The sequence below is a fragment of the Falco rusticolus genome, chromosome 8 (assembly GCF_015220075.1).
Source record: "Falco rusticolus isolate bFalRus1 chromosome 8, bFalRus1.pri, whole genome shotgun sequence".
In the NCBI taxonomy this organism is placed as follows: Eukaryota; Metazoa; Chordata; class Aves; order Falconiformes; family Falconidae; genus Falco; species Falco rusticolus.
The window spans coordinates 26,416,186-26,431,034 of record NC_051194.1 but is presented as its reverse complement, the minus strand read 5'-3'; the positions used below and the strand labels follow the sequence as shown (position 1 = coordinate 26,431,034).

The following is a 14,849-nucleotide window of genomic DNA, read 5'->3' as shown; positions in this document are numbered from 1 at the left end:
ATTTGGAAATTGCCAGCGCCAGGATGAAAGCCCCTGTACTAAGGCAAGGTCCAGGCAGACACCTTTCCCTTCCAATTAAGGAAAAATCATGTGAGTCTCTGTATAGCAATTAAGGAAGTTCTTAAAATCACTCCGTTCTGTGCCTGCTGTACATCAATACATTAAACCATTTCAAGTTTACTAGCCAAGGGAGCCACCTTTAAAAACTCTCCTTATGGCCTTCCAAGTTGGAGGGACTCGCTGCGTGCCTGATCTTCCCCATTCATCAGGGCTCCTGTCCTCCTTTAAGGAGATGAATGAAGACGTGAGCTGGGTTAACGACACGCTGCACAATGAAGCCACGAAAACAGAAAAGCCAACATTTTTCTAGAGAAATACAGCACAGCCTTTGCATCAGGGCACTAATATAAATCTGTGCAGCATTGCAGATAAAATGCTAAGCGTCCGATACCTTCCATAATAGCCACGTGTGTTCTCCTGGAAGGGTGAGGACATCTCCCTGTGACAGTTCTGGATAGATCTCCTCGTTCTTGCACAGGAACACCATTTTATGGCATGCCAAGATACCGGCTGCACGGTTCACAAAAGTAACGTTAGATGCATGGCTCGTTACCAATTCAGCTTTAATTCTTACTCAGGAGAGTACACGTCTGTTCTTCGATAAAAGTATTTGCAATTTCACATAAACTGTCTGGTCACTACAGAGTATTTGAATTTAACATCTGTGATTCTGCATTGTATGCTCTGCTTCAAAAGCACTATTTAAAGACCATTCCTTAAGTCACTGAACATCACCTGAAAACCAACAAACCTCCTTCCTTCCTATAATCAGCTTTTACGTATTGCAGAACTTTTAAAACATATGTATACTACTGCTGTACAGATGTACGGCAATACCAGACTTATTAGCATCAGTAGTATTTCTCATACATACCAGCATGTTGAAATAAAGTACAGTTTGATACTAAAATTTCGTAACGTAGCTCCGTTACCAACAGTGCTCACACTTGAAATATTTGTGACCTTTCTGTATTACTAAGCGCACAGATAGAAACATATTCATGAAACATCACATTTATGAAAATCATTGGCAAAAGAAAATTTTAATTCTACGAATAATGTCAATATTATAAATAATGCAAATCTTGTATTTCCCATGAACCCACGAGAAAGTTGAAATATTTAAATGTGTAATTCAAACACACACTCCTGCCAGTTTACAATGAGGATTTTGTCTTAATAAACTACTACCTCGGAAACAGGTCTTTAGTGGTTACTAGCAAGCTGGAAATAAAAGAATGAATGTTAATTTTAATCAATGTTTTTTTCTATCAGGAGAGAGTAGTCAGCTTTATTAGGTTGTAGTCTGATGCACTTATACTTTCAATTTAATAAAATATTTGAAACATTCAATTACAAAACAAACATTAAAAATGTGCAAGTAAAGCAGAAGGTACCTCTAATCAGTTTTCCTCTCACCAGTCACATCGGCCCTTGCTCCTAATATTTTATCCTGCCTGCGAGGACAAGGTACATACTCTTTTTATAACATCGCATCTTTGTCAACTTTGACTATGTGATTCTGTCTGATCAAACTCACAGCAAAGGAAAAGCTTTCCTCTCTAAGATGCTCTATTGGTTAGACCAGATTTATTTGCTGTCAGTAAAGGTTATATTTGCACATAAGTCTATGACAGATTGCAAGTTTATTCACTTCAAGTGAGTTTTCAGGCTGCTGGGTTGAGGGTTTTTTTTGTTGGATGGTTGTTTTTCCTGTGGGATTTGGGGGGCTTTTTTTGCCATCAATTCCCTCCCCCTTCCCCCAAGATGTGGGTTACTTGACAAACTGGAGTTAAGTTATCTTAGGTCAATGTAACTGTAAGTTAAACTAATGAAGTGTATGTCTATGAGTGATGTCTGATTAGTTTAATACAGTTAGTGCTGGACAGCTTGGGCTGCTGACCTTGAAGGAACACAGATAACATTGCGATGCGTTGGAGGATGTGGTAGTGATACAAGACAAATTTACATAACAGTTTGTCATATACACTCCTCCAAAACAAAATTGTTGCAAAAGGAAAGCAATAGGAAACCAACACTAAAAGCCTTGCACAAGACAAACTGGGGAAAATTAATTTTAACATTTGGCTTGGGATGGGAGCTTATTTTAAACGCAAACCAGAAGCAGGCACAGAAAAGGTGTACATTTATATAGCATGCATTCCAAAACAGATTAGACATTGCATCGGCTGTTCAAATGCAGCCTTCTACAGCACAAGATCTACTCTCAAAAAAATCATATCCCTTCCCCAGCCGACTAGGTCTACTTGCTCCCAGTAACAAACACCAGACCCCAATGTGAACTGTAACTAGTAGTTAAGCACATCATTTAGGTGTGCTCAGACTCCTACTGAAATTCATTCTGCCGCTGAAAAGCAGCTGCTGGTGCTAAAACATCCCCTGGCACAAACAGTCCCTCTCCATGAAGGCGCAAAGTCAACCAAGTGCTCGTTCCCGTGCCGTGCAGCGCGGCATGCCACTGCTGAAGGCAATCATCTTACCACATCTCAACCGATCAGGTAGGCCAAGCAAAATCGCTGGGTTTAAAGACAGCTCGTTCTAGAGTGACTGATTCGCACTACATGATAGCTATCTGATGACCTAAATAGTCTGTTTTTATCAGTCCAGGTTCTAGCTGATAGAAATTTGCCACTTACATAAATGCATAATTGACATCCAACATCCACAGTTGCTGGCACATTACAGAACTGGACCATCATTAAGATAAAACTGCTCCCTTAATCCTCCAGGTCAGCCTGAGCAGCACGCTGATAAATCAGACTTGCTAATAGATACATCTGAGGGCAAGCGAGGAAGCTTGCAGTGTTCACATCTGTGCCATCTTTCAGCCTAAGCTGTGAAGCACAGTTCAAACCTTTCAGTGTTACTGAACTCACTTGATAATTTTAAATTAAGTTGTACATATACATGTATATGTAAACAGGTATCCATACTCTTGCACCGAGAGACTCTCAAGGACTAGCGATGCAAGACAAAATAGTGCAGGAAACCCTAAAACATGGCAGTCGTTTCCCAGTTATACCCCAAAAAGTCCATGCAAGATGGAAAACTCACATTTTCCACTGAAAGTCTCCATCTGCCTGCACACACACACACATGTGCGTGCGCATAACCACGCACTCACCGCAGGAGACCTGGTTGAAGGCCCCTCTAATTCGAGCTCAGAAATGATTCAGTTCCTGGGTTACCTGTAATTAGCACTTGCTGGCACTGTTTGCATGAAATACAGAGCAGCAGTCCGTGCCTTCCAGTGCCACTTCTTGGCAGGCAGCGTATAGAGGACACAGTCATCTTGTAGCTCTTCCTGGAGAAGATCCATCAGCTGTTTGTGGGAACCACCGTGAAAGGCTTCAATGAGAAGAACACTCATTTTCCAAGCACTTCAGAACAGTCTGGATTCTGAAAAATGACAACAGAGAAATATTTCACTTTAGTAATACATCTTATTTTTCTTATTTAAGAAAATTATATTGGAAACAGCAGAAACATATTGCAAGGCCTTACAGTGTCTTCATCTTTCCTGTGAAATTAATCCTTCACATTAATATAATGAGTTTATTTCAGCAAAGGCTAGTTAGCAATTATGATGACAAAATTATCACACCTATTAGTTTCAACCATTAAAAGATACCATTTGTAATTTTTAAATGAATCAAAACGTGCAGGAGTAAAAATACTGTATTTTGAATTTATTGTTTTGTTTTCAATCAGATACTGAAAAGCAGCTTTACTTTACACGCTCAAATACAAACAATCCTTCTATAGGTCAGGAAGTAGTTTATTCATTTTTACATAGGTTTCCCTCCTCTTCCTGACAGTAGATAAAGCTCAAGAACAATGCAAACAGCCTTCAGCCCCAGTAGTTGCTAATAATGGTAATTTGGGCAAGTGACTTAAAGCCAGATGCGTGGAGCAGCCTTGGGAGATGCAGTCTGAGCATCCCCCGGGGACTCTCCCCTGCATCACTGGGAGCGGGGATAACCACCCAAGCAACATGCTCAGACCCTACCAGAGGTGTACATCACATCAGGGTTTTTTGTTTCTTTGGGTTTTTTTTTTTCTGGGGGGGTGTGCAAGGTTTCAGGGGTTTTTGTTTTGGAGTACTCCGAAATGGCTGGAAGAGAACAGCATCACAGGCTTAAGGAGGCTCTCAGATGAGAAGCCACAGAGCTGCTCACAAACAGGATGCAAAATGCGCTGCCCAAAGCAAAGGAAAAGACAAAAACCCTGTGACTATTGCTCATCTCTTTCATGAGTCACAGACTTGGGGTACTGAAAAGCTGCTTTTCAGATGCTTCGAGCAAAACCATCGCATACAAAAGCTGAAAAAAAACCCCTGAAAGGTCTTCGCCATCCATGGCTGCCTCTCTGATGGTTTCTTCTCAACACACCCTACCAAGGGAGAGCTCTTGGTTAAACTTATTTGCTCAGGCTTCGTGTTCGATGCTGTATATCACAAGACCGTACATCCATTTCCTGATCTGTAATTTCTAGTGGTTCCAGACTGTAATCCTTACCTTCTCAAAGCCTCTGGTGACAAGAAGTGAGAATTCAGAGAACTACATACTCTCCAGAAAAATCTCCACCATCATCTCAACTTTGGAATTTAGTTAAACTTATGTTCAGGTTAAGAAAACTATGTATTCTGCAATCAAGAGGGTAGGGGAAACCACAAAAAAGAGAACAACCAACCAACTTACAAGCACACTGTAGCTATCAAAAGATTAACTATCCAGCAACAAAAATCCAAACACTAAATAAATTTAACTGGGAGACAAAAATATAAGAAACCTCTAGATAGCTTTGAGACATTGGCCCGTCACAGTGCCAGAGGAAACGGTGATACAGATCTCCCGGGTTGTTACAGAACAATCAGCCAAAGAACAAGTATTCCGTGCTCTGACTTTCTTGCCATAACCCAGCCTGGATCCAGGTTATAATTTGCTTTATTATTTACTCCCCCATACTGTTTCAAATGAATTATTTTTTTTGGACATACACGTTCCTTTCAAAACTGAGAATGATGGGCTTCTGGAAGCAGAGACTTCGCTCCATTTTGGACCTTGCTTCTTTTTTCAGGTAGCAAAGCAGATTCTGATCTCTTTTCCACTGACCTAATTTCAAATATCACACTTTTGAGATCACTGACGTTTTCTGAATTTACAATGATGCAACCGAAATCATCCTCTCTACTCCAAAGACCTTTTGGAGCCTGCAGAGTAATAACTGCTATAAAAACACAAGCTGTGTTTTAGAATCTGCACTATTCACCTAAAGAACAATTTGTAATTAATCATGCTACGCTTGTCATCAAATGTCACCAAAAAATTAACTCAAAGGACTAGAGGGAAGCATTTTGCAAATTCAGCCCCTAAAAAAGAGGGGTATGTGAAAAGTTGGTAAAAGCCACTGAATCAGTCGCTCAGGGAGAACGAGCTGCCGTGAATTTACAATTCATTAGCAGTATCAGTAATACAGTAATTTGTTCATGAAATATCTGATCAAATTGTACTTCATCAGGCTAGTTCTGAAACCAGTTTTATCGCCAGGTTTAGCTGAATCAACAACGTGCTGTGGTTCTATTTTGCAACACTTGTCACTGCATGCCCTGTACGGGGACAGAGAATGACTGTACACACTGACGGTAAGAGGCTTTTTCAGTTCTCAGGTTTCCTTCTTGCTTAAAGATGTCCCTGACATCTAGGTTATTCTGCATTTATCCTACCTTTAGACTGATCAATAAAAAACACGTTATGCAAATACAGCACAAACATCGCCATACAATAAACTCCTTTTGGCTATTTACACTGGGAAGCTGGGTTGCAACTGCGGATGCCTGGTGGAGCGGGTGTTAGATGGCTTTTGCTATGTCATTCTTCACAGTAACACTCATAGACCCCACAGCAGCAGCATGTGAGGGTGACAGTCAGCAGTGACACATTTTTCAGAGAAGATCTGAAGCTGAAAGGCTTTCTTACAAAACTCTCGCCCCCCCCCCCCCCCCAAAAAAAAAAAAAAAAAAAAATTAAGCACCGCTCACTACAATCCTCACTAGCCCTTGCAGGATTCTAGTGGCGAATGAGCCATATACATTACCAGCAATATACATCAAATTCAATTGAGAAAAAAAAAAATGTGTAGGGCACATTTTTTCCCCGTTTGGCTTGTTTTGCTTGTTTGTTTGGCGTTGGTTTAGGTTCTTGTTGTTGTGGGGTTTTGGGGTGGGATTTTTTTGTTTTCTTACACAAGATGCTACCTAAATATGAAGCTACTACAGAATAATGGCAGCACAATACACGTCACGTCAGCTTCAGGGGTTGACTAAGCTGGAGCGATGAAAAAGTATATAAATCCCATTTTAAAAGATACACTGATAATGCAAAGGAAATTATATTACATTTTAACTAATAATTTCTTCTATTTAAAAAGGCACAGAAGGAGGTAGGACAGTCATTTACCTCATATTTCACCCACATGACTTCCAGTTTTGTTCACATACAAAAATAACATCTATTATTTTTGCTTTATTTCCCTTGACCTAGCCAAGTTAAGGTAAATAAGTACCATATACTCCTCAGAGGTCTTGAAAAGACACAGCTGATAAATGGCCTGAGAACATTCACCGTATCTGATGGAATGCAATCCTCAATTAAATATAAATCACTCCAGGTATTCTTTTCCCCATTTCAAAGAAAACAACAAATATTAGAAAAACAGAACTGCTTCCCCTCGCTCATTCCAGCGCTTCCTCTCTGGAGCCAGCAATCCTGGGTGTTCCTCCAGCAGCTCAGCCCCAGCTGCGGGGCCACGGCACCCTGGGCTCCCAGCGCCTCTTACGCTGCCTGTGCCACATACAGCAGCACAGCCGTCGGGGACACGTGCAGAAGAGACCGTCCGAAATAAGAAAATCCTTCCACATGGTAACAGTGGCAAAACCAATGTGACTAATACAGAGGTATATCCAAATACCGCGATGTTTTAGGTAGGTAATCGGGTGCTGTCTCAAAGCCCGCGTTCAGCCGGTGGCACTCAGCCAGGACTTGTGTCATTTGCTGCAGCTCTGCCACCCGGCCAGCACGCTGCAGAAGAACAGCAAGTGATGGAGTCCCTAAATGGGCCGCTGCTGTCTGACCCAACAGCCTGCCTTTGATCGAGTATCAAACAAAGTAATAAATGAATATTTCCTTTAATGGTACGGAAGAATTAACTGCTCAACTAGCCACACAAACCATGGCTTCTTTTTAAGCTCTAGGTGAACACCAACTAAAGCGTTTTTGTAAACCAACCCAGGTAGAGAAAACTCATCGTTTTCCATGATTTATTACAGAACACGCATTCACTCTGTCTTATAAACAGAAGTGCGGTTTCACAAACATCAGCATAGCTCACATCAGAAAGCCATAATTAGCTCCATTCATTGACGTATTCAGACAACGTAAATTACAGATCATGTTTAAGTATCTGTCCAACAAAATAGCTGAGCAACAATCCAAAACCAAAGGAATAACTGTTAATATATTCCATAGGTAGAGAGCTGCTATTTGTTACAGGAAATAAGGTATATGGTTTCAGTAATGATTGTTTTAACGGTCGCAGTCCCACACGTATGAGAAATTTATTCCACCACCGTATCCAGAGCACACGTGGTTCAGTGTCTTATAGCTCAACCGACTACAAAGCCCATCAGGTATGCATTGTGGACATAAACATACTTGCAGCCTTTGATGATTTCAGATAAAGACAGTGTAATACCCAACAGGGGCAAAACCCTTTCACGTTCCACGTTCTGATAAAACGGGATTTCCCAAATGACTATTACAGGGTCTTCACCTTTCCCCCGTGCCCCTTCTCCCTCCCAGCCCCACGGTTTGCACCCAGCCACAGCGTGGATGCGGCGTGTACACACACAGACCTAGACTGAAAGAGCCCGCATTACCCTCCCACTCATGACAATGACTCACCAAAACCATGGAGCTATACCTTAAACACAATCACATTTTAATGTTTCACCAAAAATTAACTCCTATTTAGATCACCCAAAAGTACCGGCTCTAAGGTTTGTCATTACCAAACTGTGTAAGCGCACAAAACGAGAATGCCACTCAATCTTTTATATAAATTGACTGGAAAACACAAGAAATTCTCTACTTCTTTTGAGAATGCCATAAAGCAAAATAGTTCACCTTTAGTCGGACGTCTGCATCAGCATTCACATTAATTTACTGGTGACATCCATAAACCACACACCTACAGAACACCCAGAACTAGTATTACCTGCAGGCATCAAGGATGCTAAACACTGTCTAGATCGAAACCTGGACGGATTGCACTGCCTGCTTTTGTTTCACTAAACACTCAAACACCACATTTAATTTTACTGTGCTTAGGATTTACATCTATGTTTGCAAAGACTGTCTTTGTTACGCTGACAATCAAATTCCCAGCCAGAAATAAAAGTGAATGGGAGAAAGTGGCAGGGATCTCAGGTAAGGATTCCCCCCCACCTGGGAACTCTGCCTCAAAATCCCTTTTAGTGTAAGACTTATGATACTTGGTTGAATTGCTGAAAGGGCTTGCTTAAGGGACTAAGTTACTCTTCTATGGACTATTTTGAGAGGACTGTAAATACACATACATTGAAAAAATCAGCTGCTTGTAATACACTAATACACACAATTATTAACTTGTTTTCCCTTTCATTCTCAGAATTACTTTCCTCAAAGCACTGGCACATGAGAGCACAGGGCAGGTGTGCATCCCATAAAGGTAAGAAGCACAGCAGCATTTGAGATTATGCAACTAGAATTTCAAACAACAGAATTTTTGAAGAATTGTTTTGATCGTAACTAAAAAGCAAACTGTGAGGACTGCCGGGTTCAGTTCTTACATCTGTGCTTTCAACGCTGAAATGCAACAGCAGGAATTGAAAGTTACAGTTTAAAGATGTCCCACGGTTATTAATCCAGAGACACCCTGACACAAGAGGAGGTAATGGCTCCTTTTGGAGATTACGTATTTAGAAAGTAGCATGCCGTAAAATCTGTACATTATCCTGTGCCTGCCAAGTAAACAATATTGTTATAAATCCTTATGAAAAAGTTGTTAATGTACATGCAGACCATGCATTTGAAAACTCAGTATTTAAATTGGTTTATTTTACCTAGGCAAAGGCACTAATGACCTTCATCATTTCTTGCTGTAAATTAAATGGGTTTTTTTCAGCTATAGAAAAGCAAGAATTCATCCTTAGAATTTTCCTTTTATCTTCTTTCCTCACATAGTCCAAGACTGTCATAAATACTTTGCACCTATACTTGAAGCCATCCTCAATCACCTTCTTCAAATATCTTAATCAATACTAAATAAATTATTGCATTTTTTCCCCCCAGTGGAGAAAAACACCTGTGTATTACATTTATGGTTAACTCAAACCCTCATAGAGCCAACACTACCTGGGTGCGGAAGCATAAATTCCCCTTCAGAGCACAGCACTCAAATGACATTTTTTTAAGGGAAACTTCATGACCCACCTCCCGATTCCCAGTACACCGTGAACAGCCATTACAACACAACCTGGTTTGTACACCTCTAATTGACCTACTAAGTGGTATACGTGGGACCAGATACTACTTGGAACAGGGTATCAAAGATACTAGATAATCTCTAAACTACTTCTGTGAGTTCAGATTAGCAAAGGCAAAGTAAGTAATTTTCATACGTAAGCAGGAGAGTCTTCTTAATTTCTAAGCCAAAAGAAAAAAAAGTCAAAGAAGTGTGATGGAGAACCAGGGCCATGCTCTGCCAGGGAAACAAGTACAGCCACGGCTACGCATCACCAGCAAACTGGATTACTCTTCCACAGACTTTGTTCCTTTGCCTTCTCTTTGTAATGGTTTCAACAGATTTACAGAAGTTGACATGAATTTGCTGCTGATATTGAAAAAAAAAAAAACCAACAACAAATCTCTTCACAAAAAGTTCTAACATTATTTTGGATAGCTCTTCAGCCAGTAACAAGTCCTTTCTGGAAAATAAAATAACTTTTAAAAAAAGAGAGTACAGATCTAGTATGACAGTATAACCTGAAAATGCAAAATTAGCAACTGTATTTGATAGAAAATTAGTTATTCTGATTTAACAGTTAATTATACGCTCCCATTTGCCATATAATTCAAAAACCCAGAATAACGATAACTTACTTTAACACAGAGGCTGCTAATGTTATTTAATGGTATTAATTAATTTTCATTAATTAATGGTTTTATATCCAACTCATTTGGACTGTGTTTACAGTGCTGGAGGGCTAAAGACAGTTTACAAGACTCATCTTTTCCAGTAGTGTACCTATTACTATAAATTTGGTAATAGTGATGATCTTGAAGGCTTACATTAGATTTAAATAGATGAAGGATACTTGATTTAGAATCTCTCTGAGTGGAGAGGGAACTAATAGGTGTGGTAATGGGAGATGTAGCGCTATTTTTAAACTTGACAGGAGACATATTAGTTGCTAGTGCCCTATTATAGAAAAAGCACCAGTCTGGTAATAATGGGCTGGCATCTTGAAATTCCTCCGATTTATTAGGAAGATGATGAGAAATGTGTTCCACACATTCTGGGCTTCAGACCAGTTTCTGTATAGAAAGGTAAGCATTACAACCTGCATTCATAGCCAGTTTAAGAACATACATATACACTCAAAAAAATTACTTGTAAATAATTTTATTTGAAAGACTTAGTTTATTGTTCATTATTAGCTAATTGATTAAAAGACAAACACACTTGTTAGAAGCCATCATTAGTTGCTCTGAGAGATAACAGAATCGCCCTAAATCAAAAAGTTGGTTTGTTTTCTACAGCAAATTTAAAGTAATAAAACCTTAAATTATGAATAGTAAATCACTCTCATCATAGAAATTCATTATTTAGCACTTAAAAAAGACTCTGCTTGTAGAAAAGGTGGAACTGCAAGAGTTAATTTAAAGATTAAATTAAACATTAGGCTTGGTAGCCTGAGATGTTTGGCAGCAACTTTTGAGTGGGCACAAGCCAGATTTATTTTACAGTCAGAAACTATCCATTTGAATATGTGATGAAAGGATCTGTATCTTCAGTCACACCTTGAGTCAACAAAAAGGATGGGATGAGTTCTACTGTCAAATGGAGTTCAACTGTGAAATCCGGGAGGAGTCCCACACAGAGGAGCATTCCTGAGGGACAGATATGTGAACGTCCCAACACGTGCCGGTAAGGTTACTTCAAAATGAAATTCAATCATGATGGAAAAACGGACTTCAAAATGTGTGCCAAATATATCTGCCACGTTAATTCACCTAGACACCTGCAACACAAGCAATTTAAAAGTCCTAATCATGAAGATTTTGCCAAGCTACAAAACTCTTCACCAAGTGAGGAAAATAAATCATCAGGTTTCCATTTGTTTATAAGAAGCAACATTCAAGTATTAGACCCTTACGACAGTTTGGATATGATGGTCTTGTGATTAATGAAGTAACCTCAAGGCTGCAAAGTTACCTGCACTAAAAAGTCCTTCATTTTAACTAAAAAGTACTAGAACTCAAAAGGAGAAATATTTTTCGGTCTTCCATTTGCCCACCTCTTGTCTTCTCTGGAGAGCTGAACCAATGCTTCATACTATGAATCTATGAGAACAGAAATACATCTCATTAATTTCTGTCCAGTCAGCACCATGCTATCTCTTTCAGAAACCGCTTGAAAGCTCCGATTCAATAATAAACATCACAGAACACTGAATGAGGACTTTATATGGTGCTAAACTTATTTTTCCATTTTAAGAATATTTACATCCTATTTCCAACCTGACACACAGAAGATATGTTAACCACATCAATTTATAAATCCAGCGCAATGCGAGTTGCCAATTTGATTTTAGTGGTACAGCCCCACTTTTCCTGTAAATAACTTCCCTACGAAGTTTTGACTAAGCCCTCCGAAAGGGCAATAGCAGTATTAAAGGCCCCGGAGTACGACCAAAGTGCTTTCTGACAGCTCACTGCAAGTGTTCCCCAACATCTCTGCTGATTCAAAAGTAGCAAACCTTGTTTCAATTCTGTTGTCTGCCGAGCTGGCAGAATACTTCCAAGGATTTGCTTAAAACAATGAAGAAAAGCATATTCACACATTTTCTTTGACTGCAAGCATGAGGAAGTTAAGGGGTCTACCTCCTCCACTGGGAAGTATCTATGGATACACACATCACAGAAAGCTGAAAAATATTGACATGAGTTAAATAAAGATGTCTGTTATCATCTGTCAATTGAAATGGTGAGCCTTTCAGGAAATATTTTTTGCATCAAGAAAAGCAATACACAAGAATCTCAAAACAATCTGTTTTGGAAGGCTATTTTGGTTATTTTGTAAACAAGTTTAAGTTCTGAGCTGATGTTTTTAAAAAAATAATAAATATTAATGTCTGGGAGAGACCTTAACAGACATGAAACGAGCGTGGCCCTTTTAGCACTGCCACTGATAACAGCGAGGCAAGGACATGTAAAGAGGACATCAGGATGTAAATTTTTTCCTTGAACATTATCAGATGGCTGGTATTAGAAAAGCGCCTTGAAAATCATCACCATTAGAAAGCCTATGCCTTAAACAATGTTGCTTTTGTTGCACATAAAAATCTGGATGTAGCACATGATCTGCACTGTAGTCTCTAACAAAAGAAGAGTTAAAACCAGGAGGGTTTTGTTTTACTTCATTATAAATCATTAAGATCTTAGTAGAACTCGCTTAGGATTTCAGCTTTAGTGTCACTTGAGAATCACTTCACCTACCAAAAAAAAAAAAAAAAAAAAAAAAAGCAGCCTTTACCCTGCTTAAGTCAACTGGCCACACTCATAAAACTTTCCTCCTAAAATCTGAAATCCCTTATCAAAATCAAACATCCTGGTCAACAAAACCAAAATGACCCTGTCCTTCATCAGCTACTTCACCTTGAACCACCAGAGGACCTGCAGAACCTAGCACACTTCCCCTGCAACCTGGGACAATGCAAAGAACATTAAATATGGTTTATGATGGCCACAACCACCGGGATGCAGAGAAAAACACCTTCACTGCAGAGCTCAGAGCCAAAAAACTATTTTAAGGTCATTACCAGAAGATCCTAACTCTTAAAAGTTTAGTTGGCTATTAGTAGGTGCTCTTACTGATGGTATGAAATGCCAGGAACACCATTACAAGCCAACATGAGAAACCATTTACACCTCATGCATGCAAGGTCTGTGCTTAATATTCCCACTTCTTCATTTCAAAGTCACAAAGATCACAAGTTTCACCAGCAAGTTAAAGATCTGTTCCGACTCGTATTAAAGACTTAAGGGTTGTGCAGTTACTCTGGCCATTGGGAAATTTTTGGCAACGCCATCAGTTAAGCGTTCACAGCAGCCATAAGCAGCTCCTGGAGGCCTTAAGAGCAGCAGCACATGGACAGCTTGGAAATACCTCTAAAATAAAGGCAGCAGTTATCTCGGAGAGTCTTCCGCAGGCAATCAGACTCAAAGCAATGCTACAGCTAAAGCCTTTGACATTTTTTCACGACGTATTTTTCATTACAGGTTGTTGGTTTTTTTTCATATTCGAAGAATAGTCAATTGTGAAGCTTAAGACATTGAGAAAACACACCAGGTACTCGTCAGGTCTCCAAAGAGTCTTAGCAACTGCTCGGCAGAAGTGACATGGATGCGCCAGCACTCCTGCAAGGTCTGCAGTGTTCATGGTTGCCCTAGATGAAAGCCGTGAATGCTTTTGCTGGGAAGGCTTTCAACCCAAACACACCACTAAAACATTCTTGCCTGTTAACCAAGCCACACAATAAAAATACTTCAATAGAATCATTTATATAAATTAAAATTTTGAAATTGAAAAATAAAAAACCAAGCAATTTTTAATTGCTTCTGTCTTTGCTAGAACTCCAATGAATTCTGGTAGTTTTAAAGAAGTTTTAGGGTTGGATTCCAGATGATAAAAAAAAAAAAAAAAAGGGAAATAGTGAACCACTGTCACCTTCATTTTCACCTTTTCTTGGCGGTATATTGGAAGTTGCTCCATGACCCAGGGAAGCTAGCACGCACTTACTGAGCCACAACGGAATATACAGATGCTGCATTTTTTCTGTGCTGGGGTGGTGGCTCTGGACACCACCATACTTTGCCATTTTTAGAAAAAAACCATCCAAACAAGTGCTTTGCTTATAGAGATAATGTTAAACCTATCATGAGTCATCTATGTTGAGATTTTCAAAAGTCACTTTCATAAAATGGGATTGAATTTAAAAGTGGTGTTACATGGATCTTATCTCACTGCAGAGTAAACAACTCTGATCTTTCTGATCTTTTCAGATCTTATTTTCCCATCACTGTTTAAGTAGAAGTTGGTCCCACAAGTATCAGTTATCTGTAGATTCTTGAAGGTGCTGTATAAAACTGGTGTAGCCCCACATTTAACGCAGAGATACCTCTGGAAGACACTTCACTTTCCCAATTTGAATACAGGAGACATAATTAAAATGTATTTAAGAGAGAGGGGAAGGGGCAGGGAAGAGTAAATTGCCTCCAGCATACATCCAGTAGAAAATAACACAGAGTACCCAAATTAAGCAGTGGCAGTGCTCTGAGAAAAGGAGTTATTTCCACCTATCTGCATCGATCATGCCTTAGTTCGCTTCCGCTGAAGAGAACTTAATCCAAAGTCTGCCTGTTCATTTCAAAGTGGTTAAGAATCCA

The 14,849-nt window shown here is 39.6% G+C and overlaps 1 protein-coding gene across 13 annotated transcripts in view; it reads right to left on the bottom strand.

Moving 5' to 3' along the window:
• Positions 1–14,849, bottom strand: part of GTDC1 (glycosyltransferase like domain containing 1) — a 185,756-nt gene that overhangs the window by 121,616 nt on the left and 49,291 nt on the right. For 11 of the 13 annotated variants that reach the window (XR_005105671.1, XR_005105672.1, XM_037396858.1 and 8 more), the window contains one exon: positions 3,270–3,480. Coding sequence is in view for 9 of the 13 variants with exons in the window: in XM_037396858.1 (XP_037252755.1) it covers positions 3,270–3,451 (182 nt within the window). In the remaining 4 variants the exon portion in view is untranslated. Of the gene's footprint in view, positions 1–3,269; positions 3,481–14,849 lie in introns of those variants that run through there. The other 2 variants (XM_037396867.1, XM_037396868.1) reach the window with 2 other exon arrangements.